General features: G+C 40.1%; 1 protein-coding gene across 2 annotated transcripts in view; it reads right to left on the bottom strand.

Annotated features, from left to right (window-relative positions):
- Positions 1 to 201: 201 nt before the first annotated feature.
- LOC141007147 (glucocorticoid receptor-like) overlaps positions 202 to 22,332 on the bottom strand; it is a 77,362-nt gene continuing 55,231 nt past the window's right edge. For both annotated transcript variants that reach the window (XM_073479493.1, XM_073479492.1), the window contains 6 exons: positions 19,716 to 19,832; positions 16,163 to 16,435; positions 13,851 to 13,995; positions 10,910 to 11,040; positions 6,389 to 6,546; positions 202 to 5,212 (listed from right to left, as the gene is read on the bottom strand). In XM_073479493.1, the coding sequence (XP_073335594.1) occupies positions 5,060 to 5,212; positions 6,389 to 6,546; positions 10,910 to 11,040; positions 13,851 to 13,995; positions 16,163 to 16,435; positions 19,716 to 19,832 (977 nt within the window). In that variant the 3' untranslated portion in view covers positions 202 to 5,059. The remainder of the gene's footprint in view (positions 5,213 to 6,388; positions 6,547 to 10,909; positions 11,041 to 13,850; positions 13,996 to 16,162; positions 16,436 to 19,715; positions 19,833 to 22,332) is intronic.

The following is a 22,332-nucleotide window of genomic DNA, read 5'->3' as shown; positions in this document are numbered from 1 at the left end:
AATGAATCATTTACACACTGAAACAAGTAAATATACGGCCCAGGTTTTAAAACTAACAGAATTGCCCTTTAATACACACACACTGAGTGGAGTTGATCTTCTTACCTAATGCTAAGCACTTAAGTTTGTGTAATCACCAAGAGTTCGAGATGATTTTCAACTACCGAGATCCGAGAGAAAAAAACATAAAGCCAGTGGAGCTGAGCGTTGAAAAACAGGAAACTTTATTGTGTAAGATGTTTGAACTAAAAAGAAATCAGTTCTTCTGAATTTTTCACTTTGAAACCAGCGATGACATCAGCATAAACATCATCCAAGTTGTTACCCACCCGATGCCAAAATCCAATGTCAAAGAACAACACAGATAACTTAATTCAACATTTAATCAAATAGGTGAAAATATCGACACTGACTACAGAGGAGGTGTAATACAGAAGTAAAACAAACTATTGTTTTTTTTTTTAAACAAACATTTTATACTTTTTGTTTTGTTTTTTACATCGGATTACATTTACATAACTGAAATACGAACAAAACAGACTTCAATGAAAGCCATAGCCATATGTACCAGTGAAACATGATCTGCCCTTAATCTTTAAAGATAATATTTGCATGTATTTTATACAAAATAGACTTTATCAACCAGTATGAGGGTAGTGCAATTCCGTCAGGCTCTGGTAGGTTTACTTTCACTCGAGATTCAACTTTTTTTTGTTTTGTTTCGTTTTCTATTTTAATGTGACCAGTAAATCCTCACAGCAATGTACATGGGATCCAAAGCCTGGACCTTTACAAAAAGATACCTTTCAAATAAAATAAGAAGTACTAGAAGTTGGATAATAAGTGCTACTTAAAATGTAACTGCTTGAATACTTCTGTTTGTTAAAATCTTTTTTTTTTTTTTAAACTCCTCTGCTTTGGTCACTCATATATAACTCAAAAACCCTCCTGTCCGTCTCACCTTCCTTCCCTCCCTCCCCCTCTCCCCTCCCTCCCTCGTTTCCTTATAACTTTTTAAAACACAGTGAGCATCCATGTAGACTTCCCCATTGACTCGTAGAATTTACATTTACTTCACAAGACAAACATGTTTAACACTTCCTAATGTATTCAACACGTCTACCTTTATCAAACACAAACCAACAAACAGAAAAATATTTACTTTCTCGACTCGTTCAATGTACAAAAAGGATCGGGTAAAATTATTCATATCAAAGAGGATCAAGCTGATGTATTCAAAATCGCAGAAAATATCATCTTTTTTTTTTTTTTTCTCTTTACAATAGATCATTCTCCAAAAGCATTGATATTTGTTAAGGGTTTTATCTATTTCCTGATTTGAAATCTTATTTCTATGGCTCTCTGTCTCCCTTTCGCAAGGCCTTTAGTCAAACATGTAGTTGAAAGGTAAGAGGAAAAACGTATAGGAGTATAGAGGTTATGTCCATGTAAAAATATTTTGTAATAATAGACACTGTTTACATTGCACTGGATATGTCGGCTCTGCTATATACACCTATGGCCATTTAGAAATGAGCAGGGATATGGTTAACATCTACACATTAAAGCTGGTTTTCTGAAGCACCACCACCTGGAAACAACTGTAATACTGTATGCAAAAGTTACCCAAACAAATAGACAGTTTAAGTCAAATCTTCCCCCATGACGTGAGCGGCATTAAGCCCATGTTGTTTACAGCACAAGGCCTAGAGACCGAGTGAGCGGGCGAAGCTGAAAAGCCTGCACTGTACATGAAACAACCCTGCTGTGAGTGACCATCCTTTAGCAGAATGGCTGATTACGAACATGATGGCTCTTATTGAATAGTGGCGTGTACGCGTCCACAGCCTGCTGTGCTGCTCGCTGTAAGTAACGTACAAATAACCCATCTCCATGGCAACCTGCTACCTGGTCTGTCAACTGCCATTCAGAGTTATGCGCCGCAGCGGAGGGACGAGTACCATTCAGAGTAAAACAGCTGAAAATCTGTACAGTAGATATTTTAGGCAGAGAGGCCTGGCAGTTACAAGAAAACACTGAGGGAAAACAGAGCTGCACCTGCTGTGAAGGGGGTGTGTGTGTTGTGTGTTTGCACATCCAGCCGAAGCCAATGTACAGCCGCTCTGTCGATGTATTTCACTTTGGCCATCACATAAGCTGGTACGAACATGTTTTCACATTACAAGTGTACCAAATCTCTGACCGCCGCCTGTTTGACAGCAGTGCATATAACTGCCTTAAGTTTCAATTTCAAAAATACAATATTTTGTGCATCTCCAAAACGAAACAAAGTGTCATCCATCATATATACTTACTCGAATGATAACAATCAGTACGTTTAAGCTGGTGTAGGTGTGACTCTGAACTGAGATCTTCCGCATAAAAGCCTCAAGCAAAGTTACAAAAACCACATAATGTCGAATACCAACTGAATAATCACTCGTTCACATCTCCCAGCAAAAAACGTATAAAAAACTTGTTATTACATTTGGCACTAGTGGAACACATCCAAGTGATGTAGTCACTCATAGCCTGAGCTTTAATTGAATAAATATTTGGACCAAACTGCATCTTCTTCCAAAAATAGTTCAACTTTAGAGATGAAAGCCTGTGCTGATTGGTTATGGGTGTCTATTTTTTTCTCTTTTTTACATGTCATGTACAATAGAAATACGTAAATATATTAATTTACCTTTTCAGTAGAGTTGAGCATAAGAATTTCATATATAGCCCCACTTCCTGCTTGTGCAACGCTTTGAGATGAAGTTGATTAAAGGGCATATTTCATCTAAAATGGTATATTGATTCAATACTTTTTAATAAATAATGTGTTTTTTTGTCCCCATATAAGTAGTACTGCATGGTGAGGTTATGTAATTTTGTCTGGAAACTAAATTCAGACTTTAGAGGTTTGATAATTGTGTAGCACCTGCTGTGTACCTTATCTAGAATAAAAAAATCAGCCAGTCTAGTATGCCCGTTAAGTTACAACAGTGATTCTTGAGGGGGTCCCCAACATAATTTCATATCCATAAGTAACACTTTGACAGGATGTGTGATCAATCTGTAACTTTCTGTAATAAATCATCTAAAAGCAAAACTCTAATCAGATGAGGGACAAAATGTTATTAAATCAGGGGTCTGTGGTCTAATTTGAAACCACTGGGTTACAACAAACATGAGGAACTCTTTCACTCTTATTCGATCGCGCTGTGATTTCTGATGTTGGAACAGGCAGTCTGGCCAGGTGAGTCTCTCTGAGTGGAGCTCCATGAAACCACATTTGAAGATAAAGTTGTGATTAGAAACCTCAGCGTGAACACAGCTGGCAATGAAAGGACGGACTTCAAGCCAGGTTTGCTTGATCATCACTGCGGCTGTTTACTCACACACACAGACACCTCGTGTGTGTGATTACACCTGAATACATTGACAAGGTTTGTAAACAAATTTCATTCCAATTAGCAACTCTGATTATTCCAAATCTGCTCCTTAATATTACAAAATATTAGATATGCCTTGTTAAAATTCCAGTGGCATCCGTTAAAAGCACCAAGTTTGTCACAAGCTTGTTAAAAGAAAGTATTTGGATGTATTCAACATTATATCTGTAATATAATCTGGGTACTGTCACTTTAAAGACATTGTGATAGTGTCTGGGAGATGCTCTATATTTATCAAATATACTTTACATGGGAAAAAAAGAGACACACATGAAATGTGTTTTGGGCCTTGAACATTTTTGATACTTTTCCTATGTGACTCTCAGATCTTAATATTTCACACTGCTCTGCATTTTTCAAATCTGTACCATAGGCTGTCTTCCTTACGTGCATGTCTGGGGACCAGAACAGAGAGAGCTGCCCACATTAAAAACGACAAAATGGTGGCTTGGAAAGAAAACAGAAATTGCCAGCATGGAAAAACTAAAAGAGAAAGAATATATGGAAGGATGTCAAGGTTAGATTCTCAGAGAGGATGGCTATGAAGAGCTTTAAAAGCTAAAAGGCACTGTTTTTCCCTTCTCAGATACATCATGTGTAAACATTTTGCTGAGTGAATGTGTGTCTGCCTATACTTTGTGTTTTTCTATGTTCCTGTGTGTAAGCGTGTGAAATGCATGACTGCAAAAAATAAACGAATATTCCTCTAGCCGTTTTTTCTTCTTCCATCTATGGGATATATAAATCTGATTCATATAATTTCATAAAAGATAACTGATTCACAGCTGAAAACAGTTCGTCCTCGATGTCCTCGGGTCCAGAAGAATAAAAGATTCTCTCATGACGGAGTATGTTTCTGATTTTTCCGTGTTTAAGTTTATCCCCCTTCATTGCTGACAGTCCTCGGGAAACCACAACAAGTGAACACTCACTACATTCTCTGCGCAGTGGAGCTGGGAAGGGCAAACGGAGACAAGCTAGGCAGGTGAGCAGAGGAACAGAAGGCCTGAGCTTGGGGTTGAGCTTCAGTAGGCTGCTAATCCGGCGAGTTGGACAGTATCTCAAATTGAGGGAGGAAAAGGTGTTTCTAGGTGTTGGCTTGTCATTGAAAACAGCAATAAATCAATGGAGGCAGTAGAGCTTAAGAGGCAGGCGGCCGCCAAATAAACAGCGTCAGAAACCTGAGGACAGGGCCGTGGACGGAGGAGGGGATGAGGAGGCTGAGGGAAAAAACAGATTGCCCAAAACGCATCCTGCCCACGAGACATTCAGAGCCAACAAATCCCCCCTGGAGGACAAATTCTTCTTGGTTAGCCAACAGGAAGGGCTACAGGTCGGTAGGTCGATGTTCTCCCGCAGTTTAACCAAACCCGGGACCGGATTAGGAGGCGTGAGGCCACAGGTTTTGTGCTCCGAGATTAGGCCGAATGGCTGAGGCCTGGAGGGGAGTGGCAGAATTCCTAGAGGGGGCCTGGAAAAACCGAGGAATCGAATCAAGAGCGATGGTTGGGGCTGCAGGACAAGCAAAGGCTTAGGGCTCGGGGCGAAAGCTTGGGGCCCAGGAGAGGTATGCGGGGAGGGCAGAATTTAAGGCATTGCTTCACAGTTTAAGGCAGTCACTTCTGATGAAACAGCAGAGGCTTGACACTCCCGTCTTTGAATTTTGGTATCTGGTTGGTGATGATCTCCGCCAGCATCTCCGGGAATTCCACACTGAGGGTTTTATTCACAAAGGTGTAGAAACAGATCTGGAGAAGACCCTCGACCATCTGTAGGAGGGGGGCAGAGACACAGACAGATCAGTGAGAATGTATTAGATGTTAAAAACCTTTTCATGTTTTTTTTAATTTTTTTTTATTTGCAGGATTATCTTTGAATTAGCCCTTGGGTGTAGGTTTACTTCAGCAATAAGAAGAGAGAGCAGAGAGCAAGAATTGGTAGTGCCTTTAACAGATTTGAGTCTAACACAGTGCACTTAGAAGGATCTCTGAGTGTTTTCTTCAGGGTTTTACACCAATCAGCATGGTGCAGGGAACTCAGCAGACCTCCAAGTTACTGATGCTCTTGAACCATAAGATATGAAAGAAAAGCCTGGCTGATGAAGGAAGCCACAGTACACTTGTAAAATGCTATGTAGCAACTCCTATGCAACGGATTGATGTTATCAATATGTGTAGATCTAATACATTAACATTCTAGTTTGTTTTTTTTCACTATTTGCATCATTTAAAAAAGGTGAAATATTTAAGAATCGGCCACCTGTCGAATTCATACTCTAAACAAATAGGGGGCGGTATATCACCAGTGTAACTGCTAACTGCTGATTACTGTAGCTGCTAGATAGCTCGGTTAGCACTGCAGCTAATGGTCCTATTAGCTTAATCAAGTCTACCCAGACTGGAACCAGAGGAGTGTTGATGTCTACCCCTGGCATGGGAAGAAGGAGGTTTCCATGATTGGGGCTAGCTGGTTAGAATGCTAACTTTAATGACGTCTTTGATATTACATCAAACGTCACACTCTATTGAAAGCTTAAGTTGATTTTGACATGTTTTAAATTAAAATTACGATATACTGCACCTTTTAAACGCTGTATTATCACCTTGTGATTAGATATTACACTGATATGAAGAGTACGTTAGTGATATATTATCAAAATTCATTATTGACATTCATTATATTTTGTATTATATATTCTTGAAATTAATTCTTCAAAATGACAAATATTGACAAATATATGGGGACTCCTTCCATATATAAAAATGTATTTTTAATATATATTACAATATATTTTTTCTGTATATGTCAATATACTGTATATATTAAATAACGTACAGCACTTGTAATGTATGTATGGCAACATGGTTGTTCCTCAGGGTAAATCCTACACAGAACAAGGAAGAGGAATAATGCAGTATACATTTGTGTGTGTGTGTTTCTCTGACCTCCTGCATTGAGTCCAGTAGCTTAGTTAGCTGATAGAAGCGCTGCCAGTTCTGACTAGCGTTCTCCTCTCTCTTGACGATGGCTTTTCCCAGCTCCTTGATGTACGTCATCCTGATCTCGTCAAACACTGCCTGGCTCTTCAGGCCATCTTTCGGTACTAAACACACATCAGCACAAAGACAGATATCGAGGGACACATCAGTGTGTGAGTTAGGTGGCAATAGCGGGATTGTGACTCGTAAAGTAAAATGAAAAAAAATAATCATTGTTAATTAGTGGCACACAGTTAAAGGGATTTTTTAATCTGCAGTTTGGGCCCCAGGTAACATCCAATGAACTGGTTTAAAATCCCATCAGGACACTTTTGTTATATTAGGATGGCAGTTAACACAGAAGAAGCCACAGGTTTTCCTGTCAACAACTTCAAATATATCCACATTAAAGCGAGAACACAACCTTGCTAGCTTTTCTAAGAGGATATGACTTATGATTATGTCTACAAAACAACCGTGCCTCTGCTGTTGGTGAGAAGATAACAGTGGAGGGAGTGAGAGCAGTCTTATACAGTACTTATCTTTATGTCTCATCTTAAACGAAATAGAAAAAGGGACTGTAAGAGAGCTGAATACCTTACCATACACTCATGTAATTTGCACCCAGACACGTTTTTATGTATCTGCTCTGCCATCTGAACAGCTGTCGATGTGAACAGCTGGTTATGCACATTTAAACATCTGTCTCAAACTGGGAATCCATCATTAATGTTGGTATTTTTCTTTGTCTCTTCTTTATCCTGTTCTCTGCTGCAGCAAAGAGCAGCACAGGACATTAAAACTTCATTCAAACGTCTGTGTGGGACCCTGACGAGGACCCTTAGGAGCTGCTGGCTAAACATACACAGATGCATGCATGCAACTTCTTACCAGAAGGCTGTAGGCAGTGGAAAATATGCAAAACTAACAGGAAACACGCAGCACAGTAGCTATCCATGTTACTAACTGGTGTGACCTGGATAAGAATCTACGAGGTGATTTGGACATCTCATTAAAATTATAAACTCGGCGTGTACAGTGTATTTTAATGAACACACACTGAGGATTTTGACTGTGCCGGTCACTGCTAAAATATGTAATCACATTGCAAACTGCGCAGAAGTAACGCTATGATCACATTCAAAGCAGGTAAGGGGTTTCTGGCATAACTTCACCTGCTTCCAAGGTGCATGGAAATGGGAAAACGTCTAAAGAGGTCAAGACTGGTTCAACTTGGGTTACTACTAGAATAGGTTTACACGCTTTAATGCTCAAAAAACACATCAGTTTTCTCATTCTGTCCAGTGCTGCAGCACCGTATTCCCCCTCTGTCTGAAACACTCCGTTTTAGCTCCTGTCTCTTTAAAGCCCCCCTCCCGAATACACAGTCTCCTCTGATTGGTCAGCTCACACACGCCTGAACCAGCAGTGCTAACAACAACTGAGCAGCTGTGCTAAATCAACTGCCAAAAAAGCAGCTAGGCATGAATTATGAAAAAATATGACGTGCTGATGTAGTATGATGTCACAAAGTCACGAAATTAAAGGAGGGACTACTGATGAGGCGTTACAGGAGCAGTGTTTTCTGTGGGAGAGAGGAGCTTCTGTTGGTCTGACCTTTTTAACTTTCAAGATCTTTTACATGCACAGGAACCTACTGAATATAAAACACTCAAGGAAAGGAAAAAAACGAAAAAGCATAACAGGTCTAAACTCTATTAAAACAAGAAATATTTACATTTATACACAAACAGCAGAAAAAAACATCTCCATGCAGTTGTCATAACGACCATGCCAACACATCACAGACTCCTTGTCAGTCTGGTCGCTGGCAGTGGGCCCAGACAAAGCCACAGTAACTGGCCTAGAGATTATGCAAAGCCACAGAGGGCAGGTTGGGGGTGAAATACTGTCCGATTTACATAATCAGATAAATGGGAGATACAGCAGTGTGAGTGCTCTCTGGTCTCTTCATTATGCAGGTTCAGGTTTGGCCAAGAGGCCATTTTTAAAAGAGTGAGAACAGATTGCCTTTTCTGCTCTCTATTGTGGATTAATGTGTCATTTTTATCTAACAGAGCTTTGGGTGATAGTTAAAAAAAATAGCTACTATGACCCATTTGTGTGTTTTTTTTTACAATTATTACATTTTTGTGGTGCAAATGTCAACTCTGCGGCCTTTTGAAGTTAAAATATACGCTATACAGTAAATCAAAGTGTCCCACAGGTGACTTTAATTTTCACGCATGTGCATGAGAAATGATTAAAACAGCTCAAACTGGCTGTCCTGACCTGATAGTGTTTCCATCCCTGAGGGGAACAGATGGAAATAGCGCTCAGATACGAAAATGCAACTGAGGCTCCGTATGGAAATGTCATTTCCTCTGCATAACGAGCAAATCGCCTCTAAAGTGCATCCTTTCCCCTGCCAGTCACAGAGAGCGAGGCGGAAGGAAGAACACTCTCCTCCTCAGCAAAGAGAAATTTACATAATAGTGAAAAACGTTTTATTTAGCAATACTGTTTTTTTCATGCTGTGTAGTGTTTTTCTGGAGATTTAAGGGGAGATAATTACACAGCTTGACCGGTAGCTCACTGCTTTTACAGTATGTCGATTATTTTACCTCCTCAGAACAAAAGGAAAGCTTGTCTTTTTTAGTCTGTCCTCTCGTGACCGTCACTTATTTGTACATTTTGAAGTAAATCAAGAAAATATCTGCCAACAACTCAAAATGCATTCGGGACAAATTTAAATTATAAGAATAGATCTCCGCTGAATCCAATTTGCACTCAGCAAAATGGAGACAATCAATTTGGGAGAGATATTTTGTTGTAATGAGGTTTTTTCATTATGCAGCCAATTTGTGATGGTGGTGATTACACAACAAACCAAACAGAAAGCTCCACATTATCCTCTCATAGATAACACACAGAAAGTTATACTCGTTTGACTCTTAGTTGACCATTTTATCATTTTTCAAACAAACTTTGGAAGCCAAATCAAAGCTGCAACCGTTTCTGTTGAAGGGGAGGAAAAAAAATAACTTTCTCCAGAGTTTAAGTACATGTTGGACACTTGAAGATCTTTTCACCTGAGACAGTGACTACAGAAGATGAACAGACTGTACTTTCACAGAAAAATGTGATAAGGTTGTTCTGAAAAGCACCAGAAGGAAAATGTCACCTTTTAACCCTCCAGGTTGTAGATCACAGCAAATCACTACATAAACACCTTCAGATGACGACCAGAAAACAGACAGTGAGAATTTGTGCTGCAATCTTGTCTATGGATTTTTATTTCGTGTTGATGTGTCTGCCTCTTGGATATGTTTCCCTGTGCGACTGTTGAATTTTTTAGTGCAACTTGGACAGCTTAGACAGGGCGATAAAAAAGACACAGAGTGTTTAAAATGTGAAAATGTGCCTCCCTCAGTACCAATGTAAACAAAAAGGAAAGCCCCACTGAGGTTAGCATTTTAACAGAGCTTAGAATTATGGGTGAAATAAAACACTTCACAGAAGAGAAAAATGGCAGATGTAACACTGGAAATCTGATGTCTCCTGGAAGTCTCCAAAAAGCACTTTAGTACTCTAATCAACCTAACAGAAACCTGAGGTGACACCTATACAAAACCTGCAACATTCCTCAGCCTGTCATGAGCATTATATTAATTTACTGCTAATGCAAACCAAATATGCATGTATGAGTTGACTTTTATAACGAAGTAGGCTAGGGACAGCAAATGCAATGTGTTCACTGAGTTTAGCTTTTACCACTATCGATCACCAAAATTCATCTACAGAGCAAAACGGCGCTCATTTTCTGCATTCTGTTGACAGTGGATCAGTTTGAAATATGTCAGGGAGCAGCTTTATACAATCCGTGGGAGTACTGAAGCAAGAAGGAGCTGTTAGATGAAGCAGGCGACAGGCTGCACACCTCCAACTTCTCAGTGTGGTCACCGACTCCTTTTCCCTCACTGACATTATCAGGTTCCCTATTTGCATTGGGTTTTAATCCGATATATTGCCAAATAGGCGCTTTTTGAAAAAAGTGTGTTAAACTGTAAAGTATCCTGCCTCCGCTCACATCTCTGTCAATGTTTGATAACCATATTTGAGGAGTCATTGCCAAAAATGTGTGTATATCAACCAATCTATCAATATTGGAATATCAGTATTGAGTATATATTGGCATCAGCCCCGAAAATCAAATACTGTTCGGGATCTAGTTCACACAACCAAATTACAGAAATGTTTTTTATGAAAGATTGAGCGTATGTTCGAACCTTCATTTGCAGTCGAGTGGTACAGCTAAAAAGTTGTCACTGTCGTGTCACATGCTAACATTTCCAATTCAAATGTCCATCTACGTATACATCTGACAACTCGTGGATTTAGTGAAGCAACGCAATCACATACTTGCATTTCCTGAGGTTATGAAAAGCACTGCTGTGATTTTTTTGAAAGAGTAATGTGCACCGTTACCTGTACTGAGCAGCAACAGGACCTTCATGCACAGGTACTCGTCGTATGACACCTGCAGTCTGACAAACTCATTACAGATCTTCAGCATCTGTTCGCACTGGTCGGTCATGAAGGGCAACTTCATACGCTCTCTGAGAGGAGGGAGAGGAAGGAGGTAGAGATTAAGGGGAAAAGAGAGGGGAGAAGCGTGGAACAGGTGGAGACAGCAGGGGAAGAAACAGAGGAAAACAGGGGGAAGAGAGAGAGACATAAATATTAGCTTTGAAGCTCTTTAACCCATCCTGTTATTTAATTCTCAATAAACAGCCCCAGCAGGGACGCCACTACAGTCGTGCAGGAGAAAACTGGACTGTGAAATCAGTCCTGATGGATTTTTACACCTCACTTCCACTAACACACAGCCTACATTACTTTCTACCTCGAAAAAATCAATGCAGCACATTTTCCAGATTCATCGTGGAGCCTTAGCTTAAGAGCTATGTGTTCATTCTGACCAACTGGCGTGCTACCGACAGTGACTTCTTCACCTTTCATATCTATTTTTACCCCTCTATGAGTTTACGAGTCCACTGGGAGCAACTCCTCACAGCTCAGTCCTCGCTTTCTGCGTTGAGAATTAGCTGTTTGTGGGTTGTTATAGTGTCGAGAGCTCAGTGCTCGTAGCACCCTTGCCGTTCACGGTAAAGTGAAAAGCATTTACACTTTCACTACAAGAACACAGCACTGCAAACGAGTCAGCGGTTGTCTAAAAACAAGAGCTATGACCAGAACTCCCATCAAGTATTAAAGGAGACATATTATACTCATTTTTCAGATTCATAATTTTATCTCATACAGCAGCACTGTATTCCCCCTCTGTCTGAGACGCTCTGTTTTTAGCTCCTGTCTCTTTAAGGCCCCCCCTGCTGAATACCCAGTCTGCTCTGGTTGGTCAGCTCACACATGTCTGAGCCAGCCCAGCTCACCATTTCTCCAGGTTGGCTCTGTCGTGTTTTCAGCTTCCAGTTAGCGTCACTTCTACCAAGAATATATGATAGGTGTAAATTATGAAAATGTTCGACATGGTGATGTAGTGATGTCACAAAGTCACAGAATTAAAGGAAGGACTACTGACGAGGTGTTTTAAGCACTTCAGGAACTGTGTTTTCTGTGGCACGGACTTTGGGCTTTTTAATTTTCAATACATTTTACATGCAGAAGAGCCTTTAAGTAAACAGAAGTAAACAAGATGTGTGTCAGTAGCACAAATAATTGAAAATGATTTTGAAATGCTTGGAAAGACTCAAAGAATCAAATATTTTTTAATCATAATTTTGACTGTGTTTAATCCAGGCTTTTGAGGAAAATCACGTTTATGTTTCTCAAAGTAAGCTAGCCGACTAAAACCCTGATTCTGTACCATGTTGGCAGCCTGACGAGGTCTACGTGGAAGCTATTGTTCAATGTGAACAAAACAATACATTTTTTCTTGCTTAAATGATTCCGTGATTAAATCTAACTATCCGGTGCACAGTTGGTTACATATTTATCTTAAAATACAGACATAAAACTCCAACACTGAAACACCAACATGCTAGCTTTCCAGAAACAGCCAGCAGAACAGAGACCAGCCAGCAGAGAGAGCGTGACGTCAATGGCTAAAAAAAAAAAGAAAGTCTAGTTGTGGGAAACAAGCAGCCACAGCTCACTAAGGCGTGAGGAGGTTTGACAAATGAATATCAAAGATAATGGATAAAATGGGACAAGGCTGTCTTACCCCCTTAAGTATTGAAAGTTGACCTTCAATCACTAGAAAACAGCGCTATAGGAAGAGACAAGCTAACTGTAAATGAGCCTCTGCCTGTTCTGTGTCCTCCAGGGACTACAAACACTGTGGTAAGCACAGAGACTTCTAGGCACAACCAATTTGTGATTCTTTAAGTAACGTGTCTTTGTAATTAACATACTGCAGTCGTACCTGAGCCCTCTCTCTGTGGCTTCGAGGGAGCACGGAGTGTTATTTACTCTACGCCTCAGAAGGCTATGTAATTGATGTACTCGCTTCTGTCCGTGTGAGGAATGTGCTTTCCCAAATGTGTGTATTACAAACTGTGCGAGGTGTTTCTCCACTTGCATTTATTAAGATGTTTCATTTCACTCCTTCAACACAAACCAGCAGTTCCCTTAGCTTTTGAAATGGAGTACTTGTGTACAGTTGCTTCTCAGAAAGTGATACATTGGTAATATATCTGTGAAAAAAAAGGAATAGTTCTAGTTCTTTTGGAAAATGTGTTCTTTCTTTTCGAGAATTAAATAAGAAGATCGACACATGAGGGGCAATTAGCTTAGCTCAGCACAACGACTGGAAACAGGGGAGAAAAGCTAGCCAGCTCTGTCTAAAGCCAGCAAGAAATAGTAGCAAACAATCAGCATGGCAAGCTACTCGCCATAAAAACCCCATGTGTAGTTTTTTAGGGATTAAACACTTGTGTTCCTGCATGTTAATAATGTGCTTGTAGGCTTGTTTCTAAACTCTGGGGGGAGCCATGCAACCCGTTTGCCCCTGCTTCCAGCTTTTATTTCTTTAAACCAGTTCGTAGCGCTAGATCGGTAGGATCATTTGAACCGCTATTTTGTGCCTTTTATTCGACATCTTGTCATTTTTTGATATTCAATTCCCCTGCACCACAGTCTTTGTCTGTGATAACTCCGCTGTCGGCGTGTTGTAGGGTGCAGAGAGCCATGTGCAGATAAACGGGGTGCCACCGGCTGCTTCTTTTCACCTGATTAAACAACCTTAACACAGAGAAACTGCCAAATCTCTTTCATAGACGGATGGATGAGCGTGTGATCCAAGTGAGACTGACACTCTAAAATGAGCAAAACAAAATTGGCTGACGAAATGCTGCGCAGAAGAAAAACAACATAAATATGACATATAACAGCTGGCCGTGGTACGCACTTGTTGATGACGAGGTCGGGGGCGAAGCAGAGCATGCTGCCGTTACACTGCTCGTACGACCTCCAACCGAGACTGAAGGACATGAGGAAGAGCCAGGAGCACTGCAGCAATGTCATCTGGTCATCTAGGTGCAGGTTACGGAAGCCTAAACAAGTCAAATGAAGAAAACACATAACAGTCAAAACACATAAAATCACAAATTAAATGCCAGTGATGATGGTAATCACAGTTAAGCATTTAGTTGTTCTTTAAACAGAGTTGTAATTATTATAGCTGCATATTATTTCAAAATAATTGCAGCCTGGAAGATAATGATGTACTGGGTGATTGTGTATGCTGCCTGCCATACAATTCACCTATTCTGTCTGTATTATTAAAATGCACAGCAGAGAGACACAGAAAGATTGAGCAAAACAAAAAGCAATTGCCCGATACATCATTAAAACATGATTACTGCACCGGCGTACAGAAGGACAAAATAGGTCTAGTTAAGTCGATGCTCAATTTGGGATAAAATTGCAGGTCAGTCGTTTCCACACTGTCAAAACTGTAAAACAAAAAACAAACAATAAACTGCACATGAACAGTCCTTTTACATTACATTTGTTATAAACCAGGGCTTTGTTATGTAAGAGCTTTCCCTCACTATCACCTTGGCCGGCTGCCAGCTGCGAACAATGCACACACAAGATTGGAGCCAGATTTGTCCCTCATCATACTGTCACACACAGAGATGATAGCCAGCAAAAAAAAATCATTATTATTTTTTTTTAAAAAGCCTTTAGGAGGTTTTCTCAGGGAAACCTTAAATCTTTCGTGTGACCAATGGCTACAATTCGAGTGAGGAGAGAAAATCTCCAAGCAAATACCTGAAGCGATTATCAAGTCATGTGCCACCTTTCTCATGATTAGAAACTACAGTAGCATGAGGAGTTAAAATTCCTGTTTTGAGTTTTGAGTTTTGTGGCCTTTATATTTATATTTATACCACGAACATGAGTTATCAGGGACAACAGTAAAATAGCAGTGCATATATCCCTGTAAGACCTGAGCCACAGTCACAGAGTAGTAATGCTACGCTGTTAGATGAGACAATCCAGAAGTCAAAATGAAACTGTCAATAATTGCAGTGGTTTGAACAGAAAGGGGAATTTCTGCTTCTAGGAACACTGCCTTTACAGAGATAGTTAATATAGTGGGCTGTAGGAACGTCTTTATACATATTCCAGAAGATGTTAACCTTGGTCATGACCTTATCAAACTCAAACCACTTGAAGAGGCTGGGTTTACAAGGTGAACTGTTCTTTCATAAGCCAGTAATACTCTCCTCTTCTGTCTGTAATTATCGATTCAGCCATTACTGAGGTCCCGCTTTTTATTACAGGGTTGCTAAACGTGTTTTTCTTTCACTCCCATGACAAGAGGAAATCATTACAGTGATGCACTACAGGGATTTTTCACCTGATGGGAAGTTGGGACATCTCCAGCTGTGTTTGTGGCGACAAAGAAGGCATTTCAAGCCTCAACATGATCTTCTCCCTCACCTCAACAATGTGGTTTTAGTGTCTAAACGCTCATTGTTTGTCGACATGCTTGGCTCTCTAATCGTGTGACTCTACCCAGGCGCACCAGTTTGACTTCATGAGCACGACAACAGGGCCAAGAAATTATCATTATTAGATCTATCCTATTACCCTAAAACATTAAATAAAAATCTGTCTTTTGGACATTTTAAGTAAGAGACATGGAGACTTCCATTGCACTGGTTAAGACAGCTATCTGGCTACCAGCCTAACCATGATAAGTTCAGCTAAATTGCTAACTTCAGCTATACAATGGCTCCTTCTGTGCTTGAAGCTGCAGTCTAAATCTGACTAGAGAAATGTCTGAACACCTGCCCTAACCGCTAAATGAAGATTGTGACATTCTGAAGTATGGTAAGTAAGTTCTGCTTCAGGAACATCTTGTTTTGCTTATATCTCACAGGGTGACTTGCAGGTACTCGTGTTTTTTCGTTTTACTGAGGAATGCTGACACCGCTGACTGGAGGGCAAAAAAGAAAACGTTGTCATTGTGAACTAAATGTCTCGTTAAACTACTTTTCTTTTTTCTTTATCTAAATGTTTGATGAAGTGATGTATCACCCTTGACAAGCTGCATGTAATAAAAGCAACAGATGACTTGATTTTCCATGACACATTGGTCTCATTTGCGAAATGGAAATACTGCCAGTGACACACTTTTCTGTAGCGGCGGTATACATCCAAACCAAACCAAAGGCAACACATGGTTGAGGAGGTTTTTTTTGTTACCTGGCAGTGACTTGGCCCACTTGACTGCAGAGATGACCTGCTGTCCCCCCAGCCTGTTGAGAGTGGTCATGAGCCGCGAGGAGGTGTCAGGCAACGTGCTGTCATAGCCCGAGTAGATGATCTCTGGCTCGATGGCCTTGAGCACAGACAGCATGGTGGGCACAAGTTGGGGCATGCACCTGGGGATCACTGGAACAGGCATGTTGCTGATAGGCTCTGATGGTCCAGGGCGCTGCTGCACTTTCATCTTGATCAGCTTCTTGTTTTTCCTCGCTGGGGGACGGGGAGGGATAGAGGAGTAGAGAAGGAAAGAAGGAGACATGAAAACAAGGAACCAGTGAGCAGTGGTTATTTTAGCTTTTATGCATTAAGCAGATGCTCCATTCTTCAGCAAATCATGTGATTTTAGAGGCAACGTACAGCCCCCACCACACAGTAGAACAAGTTAAAGTTCAAGTTTGTTAGAGATTATTAGTTGATAATTTAATACACTTACATTAGGGTCATCATAGGGATTCATTTTTATGGGGAGTCATTAGTTTTTTTCCTCTCGTGTCATGAGTTTTTGAGAAGCATGTGCTGTGTGGTACAAATGTACAGACAGCCGGCAGAACGAGGAGAAACAGCCAGACAGATGACACAACCATCATGAGGACTGAAAAAAATACCAAATTCCAGGAATTATTAATCTCAAGTTTTTTCATCAATGATGAATCATTTGGTCTATAAAATGTCAGAAAGTAGTGAAAGTAAAGAAAGTCCATCAGTTTTCCAGAACCCAGGGTGAACCAAGGATATTAAATTCAGAGAGAGACAACTTTGGCTCTAAACATCACATAAATAAAGAAATAAACAGCCTCACAGAACACTACACATAATAAAAATCACACTGCCTGTGTGAACAACGCACCGTTGTGTCTTAAATCAAGAATCATCACTAAACATCAAAAGACATACGTTTTAACTAACTAACTTTGGAGCTATCCACCAAAGGTTATTATAATTATCATTATAATTAAAAGGTGCAATATGCAAGAAAACATTCAAGAAATGTTTTGACGTTATGACAAAGATGTCTATGTACTTTTTGCAGCAATATTTATGGAAGTTAGCATGCTAACCAGCTAACCTCGGGCCATTCTGTCTCACAATACCACTCCAAGCTCCCAGTCTGTGCTGCTCGCTGCTAGCTGAGGCTAACGGCAGCTACACTTAGCAACAGTCAGCAGTTTCTTTAGTGATTTTTTTTTTTTACCTTTGACAGGTGGCCAATTATTCACACAGTAAATTTACGTTTTTTTTTTCATGACCATTTTCATTTGTTTACATTTAGATTTTATTGCACAATGAGACTGTTTAGGAAGTTAATGTGCAGAGCATGCATGTACACGTACAATATTAACGGAGAAAAAAAACCATTCCCTGACTAAACACGACTCCTTCATTTCAGCCCCACCTCACCAGATCTCTACACCTGCTGCACTTTACATGCAACATACTGCTTTCTGCCCAGTAATGAGTCATGAAGTCTTCACTTAACTGTGATAAAAACTATTCAATTTCTCAGAGGAACATTATTTTTAACATTTTATTCTTTTTTGCAGAAGGGCATAGCAGCGATAGCAAATTGCTGTGTTTTTGCAGACAGAACTGTATGTAGATCATTTGGGCATTTCACTAAATGTGCAAAACATGTCATGTCAGGGGTTGAGAGGTTACCATGAAAAAAACATGTTTTTTTTCTACTCTCTACCTTTTTTAATATCCTCTCCTACCGTTTCTATGGCAACTAAGAGCCTTTCTGTTGGGAGTCTGTCTGCTGATGTGCTGACGTTCATCAAATCCCTCTCTCCGTCTTTTCTGTCTCTCTTTGTGAAGCTACTTTCACCTCTGTGTGACAAACACTGGGCTGTTTACAGGTAATCTCACTCAACACTCACTTATACAAACCACTGACAGCTATTTCATGCCCTAAGGGAGCATCAGCTGGAATGACACAATGACCAAGTTCCAAGTACTCATGCAGTGGTTGTGCTTCCCATGTCCATCTTCTAAACCCTCAACCAAGCTTAATAATCTATCGTCTTTTCCAATTTTTTCTCACAAACGGACACATTCTTTCTTTTTTTTCAAAAAGCTAGAAGTCAAAATACATTTGCACAGCATATTTGATTTAACATGGTTAATAAGACTCTACTCTCGATGACATCTGTGAACAAATCCTGGTATTGAATATTGTGAAAGTGATATGCTGAAATGTGATGTTGTCTTGTGATTGGGTCTAAAAGGCTACAGCCTTGATTATTTCTGGTTACAGTTGGATAGTTTCCAAATAGCTGGAGTGCTAAATAACAAATGACAAAAAATGTATAAAGTAATTATGGAATTATACTCAATAAGTCTATTATAATACTGAATTCAATTCAGTATAGTTTGCAAGTGTAAAGCTACAAGCATGACTTGAAACACTGCAAAGTTTCATTATCCCATAGCTGTGTTTTCTTATTAGAATTTTCTCCTAATTCAAGCATGAGGTCTGGTGACATTGCACTTGAATGCGACTGCCCATTTCCATAACTTGATGGCGTGATGGTGGATTGAGAAAAAAACGTACATATTGGAGGTGACCTTCAATGGAGGGGAATTTCAACAAAATCCCTCTTAAAGAGACAGCAAAATAAGCATGTATCTCATGGTGGGCATTCAATGTCAAATATATGTCAATAAAGTTTCAATTTGAAGATAAAATACTTGAATCAAATGTGCTTTGTAGCAACTAGTGAACCCGTGGATGTTTTAAGGAGAACTGGATACAGTGTTTGACGATGGCCTCATTCCTATCAAATAAGACCGTTTCCATATCAAAAATCTGAATTCAGGAGGCATTCCAGTTGAAATTGTCAACTGAGAACTTGGAAAATCTGACTTCCCAGTTCAAATGTACCAAAAGCCTCTGCAGGGCTTCTTCACATCTTTTTTTTTTTTTTTTTTTTTTCACAGTTTTGGGCACACAGGGCATGCCCACTAACATCCTTCTCCAGCCCAGGCGGCTGAGAGCACGTGCATCCTAGACTTTCGATGGCTTCATGTTGGCTTCACACCCACATGACAGACAGAAATAATTGAATCATACAGCAATTTTACACATTTTTAAATGTAATTGGACTGAACAGATCACATTCTGGTGATTATCTGAGTCATTTTGTGGGGGTTAAAACGATCAAAAAAATGCATTCAGCACTTTATGGGGGCTTTTTTCTCAATGGCTATATGTAGGCCAGTGATGAACTTGATCTTACCCACCCATCACTTCTAACAGCTCTTGACTGTTAGCTTGTGGGCCATAGTAGTTAGCATGGCAGGAGGTGTGAATTTTTTAGTCAGCTAAAACTAAGTGTCTAATTTTATCCTCATCCTCTGCCTCTTGACCTACCAATGTGGGCGAGGGAGGTAAGGGTGGTAGCTACGATCCACTCTAACTGCTTCTTCACTCTGACTTTGAAGTTGATTTTAATGAGGGCCGGCCTGATTTTAACACGGTCAGACTATTTACCTTCCAAGTTCATTCCGGCTTGAAGACATTTCCTGAAGCGGCAGGCCGGACAGTTCTTCCTTCGGATCTTATCGATGATGCAGTCATTTCTCCCTGCACACAGGTAGTTGTGCTGGCCTGTACAGAGGAGGGGAGGAAGAGGAAGAGGAAGAGGAAAGAGAAAGAGACATATTAGCTAGCTAAGAAGGTTTGAGAAGGATTACCCTGAGCAGTATGTATTATGACCAACCTAACCACCTGCTGATTCTACTGTAAGCCTGACAAGCCTGTTGCATCCCTCTGGTGTCGAAAGCGGCACTTCCTTTAGCCTGCACTTGGAACACATGGCCCAACAATTAGACGTGGTCCACATTCATATCACGGTCCACGTGCTAGAGTCTAAATGGTTCAAATTTGTTTTCAGATGGTGATAGCTTTCCCTCATGATAACTCTTTCACAATCTGTGTATGAATGTCGGACATGATTAGGATTTGGGAAAATAAACAAAAGATAAAACGGAGATTTAAAGGAGACCTATTATGCTCTTTTGTTTTGTTTTCCCTTTGCTTCACTCAAAGTTAAAAAGCCCAAAGTCTGCGCCGACAGGAGCTCCTGTCTCCCACAGAAAACACTGCTCCTCAAACACCTCGCCAGTAGCCCCGCCTTTAATTCTGTGACTTCTTCACACACTGTCTTCACTTATGCCTATATTTAAGACATGGGGAGCGTTGCTAGCTCAGGCGTGTGTGAGCTGACCAATCAGGGCAGACTCTGTATTCGAGAGGGGGGTCTTAAAGAGACAGGCGCTAAAATAGAAGGCTTCAGACGGAGGGGGAGTACAGGACTGCTGCATTGGACAGTGTGAGAAAAACTGGTGTATTTTTTAAGCATCGAAGCATGTAAACCTATTCTAGTAGTAAGACAAAATAAAAATTATGAACCTGAAAATGAGCAGAATATGTCTCCATTAATTTTTTATATATCGAATATCTATCACTGCTATCTTGTAGACCAGAGGAAAGAAATTATTTGCTGGCCCCAAACATTTTTTAGGATAAATGTTTGTCAGTCATATGCAAGCAACTCTACACGTGTGAAACAGGCTTGACTATGACTTAAATAGTTTTGGATGTCAAAGGATAATGCTGGCAATACTCGCCATTTCTGTTGTATGAAACGGATCTGATAAAAAGACAAAACCAACCATGCATCTCTTAATACTTTCTGACTCTCTTGATTACACTTCCTGTGGTTCTCAGCCCAATGCCCACGGGTTCCTGGTATGTTCATTGTGCCATTTCTGAGCAACACCGTTTCACCTTGTCACCTCTGTAATTAAATCAGGCTGTGGTTACTGTTGCCACCTAAAGCCAGGAGGATTTATTTGACGTGGCGATGTCTTGCCACTCAGCATACGCAGCCTTGGCTACAGTAACAGTGTGCTTTAACACATACAGTACTTGTGAGGCAGAGCCTGAGGAGTGTCACATGAATCTCATCTTTACAGCACATTCCTTTAAATTCAGACTGAGGCATAATCAAATTGACAAAATTAACAAGGCGATGTTCCTTACGATGCCGAGGTCATCTTTAAGTTTCACTATGACAGCCTTCCTATGAAATCAAACCGTCACAATCAACAAGAATGACCTCTGATGTGCCAGATGAGTCACTAACCAACACCACATCATGGGAAACAGACCGTAGGTAGTGATTTAGAAAGACTCGACACCAAAGTTTTTCTTTCAGAGAAAATGATTCTGGTTGGTTTTTTTTGCCACATCCTTCAGTTAAAAGGTCATGGCAGAAATGGAAAAAACTATTGAGTGATGGAAGGTATCACGTATTTAAAGAGATTTACATGTAATTACATCCATCAAGGAGGTTTCGTTATCACTCGTGTCTGTTTTATGGGTTGGTTGGTTGGTTTGTCAGCATGATTACACAAAAACTACTGAACGAATTTCCACAAAACTTGGACGGAGGAAAAACGGATGAATCCAAGATTTTTTTGTTAATTTCTCAGGTAATAAATAATGGTTCTCGATGAAATCTGGCATATTTAAGTGGCTGGTGTCTACGAGTGAGTACAACATGATGCAGATGCAAATAAAAATCCAGATCTAGAAAATGTACATATGTTTTATTTGATATTGGATGAGGCTTGATTGAATTAAAGTGCCTGTTGGGCCTTGGCGGAGGTATGTGCTCTACTGAGTGCCATCTAGTTTAAAGATGCTATCACTAGAGTTGCAACAATTAGTCGATTAGTTGATTAGTCAATCCGGTGAACTACTTTGATAATCGATTAATCATTTTAGTTATTTTTTCAAGCAACAATGTCAGATATTTGCAGGTTCCAGCTTCATTTATGATGTTAAAAGATAAAGAGAGAAGAGTCTTTGGGTTTTGGACAAAATAAGCAATCTAAAGACGTCACTTCAGGCTCTGGGAAGTTATATCCGGCTTTTTCACATTTAATAGATGAAGCAATTGATCGATTACTTGTGAAAATAATCTGCAGATTAACTGATAATGCAAATTTATCCACAGGTTTTACAACTAGCTTTCTGCTCTTGTCAAGGCCTGGATTAACTTCTTCCTTTCAAATATTGGTTTCCAAAAAATGCTGACCTT

This window comes from Pagrus major, chromosome 13 (genome assembly GCF_040436345.1).
Source record: "Pagrus major chromosome 13, Pma_NU_1.0".
In the NCBI taxonomy this organism is placed as follows: domain Eukaryota; kingdom Metazoa; phylum Chordata; class Actinopteri; order Spariformes; family Sparidae; genus Pagrus; species Pagrus major.
The sequence above is the reverse complement of the archived record's forward strand: the minus strand, read 5'-3'. Positions and strand labels throughout refer to the sequence as shown.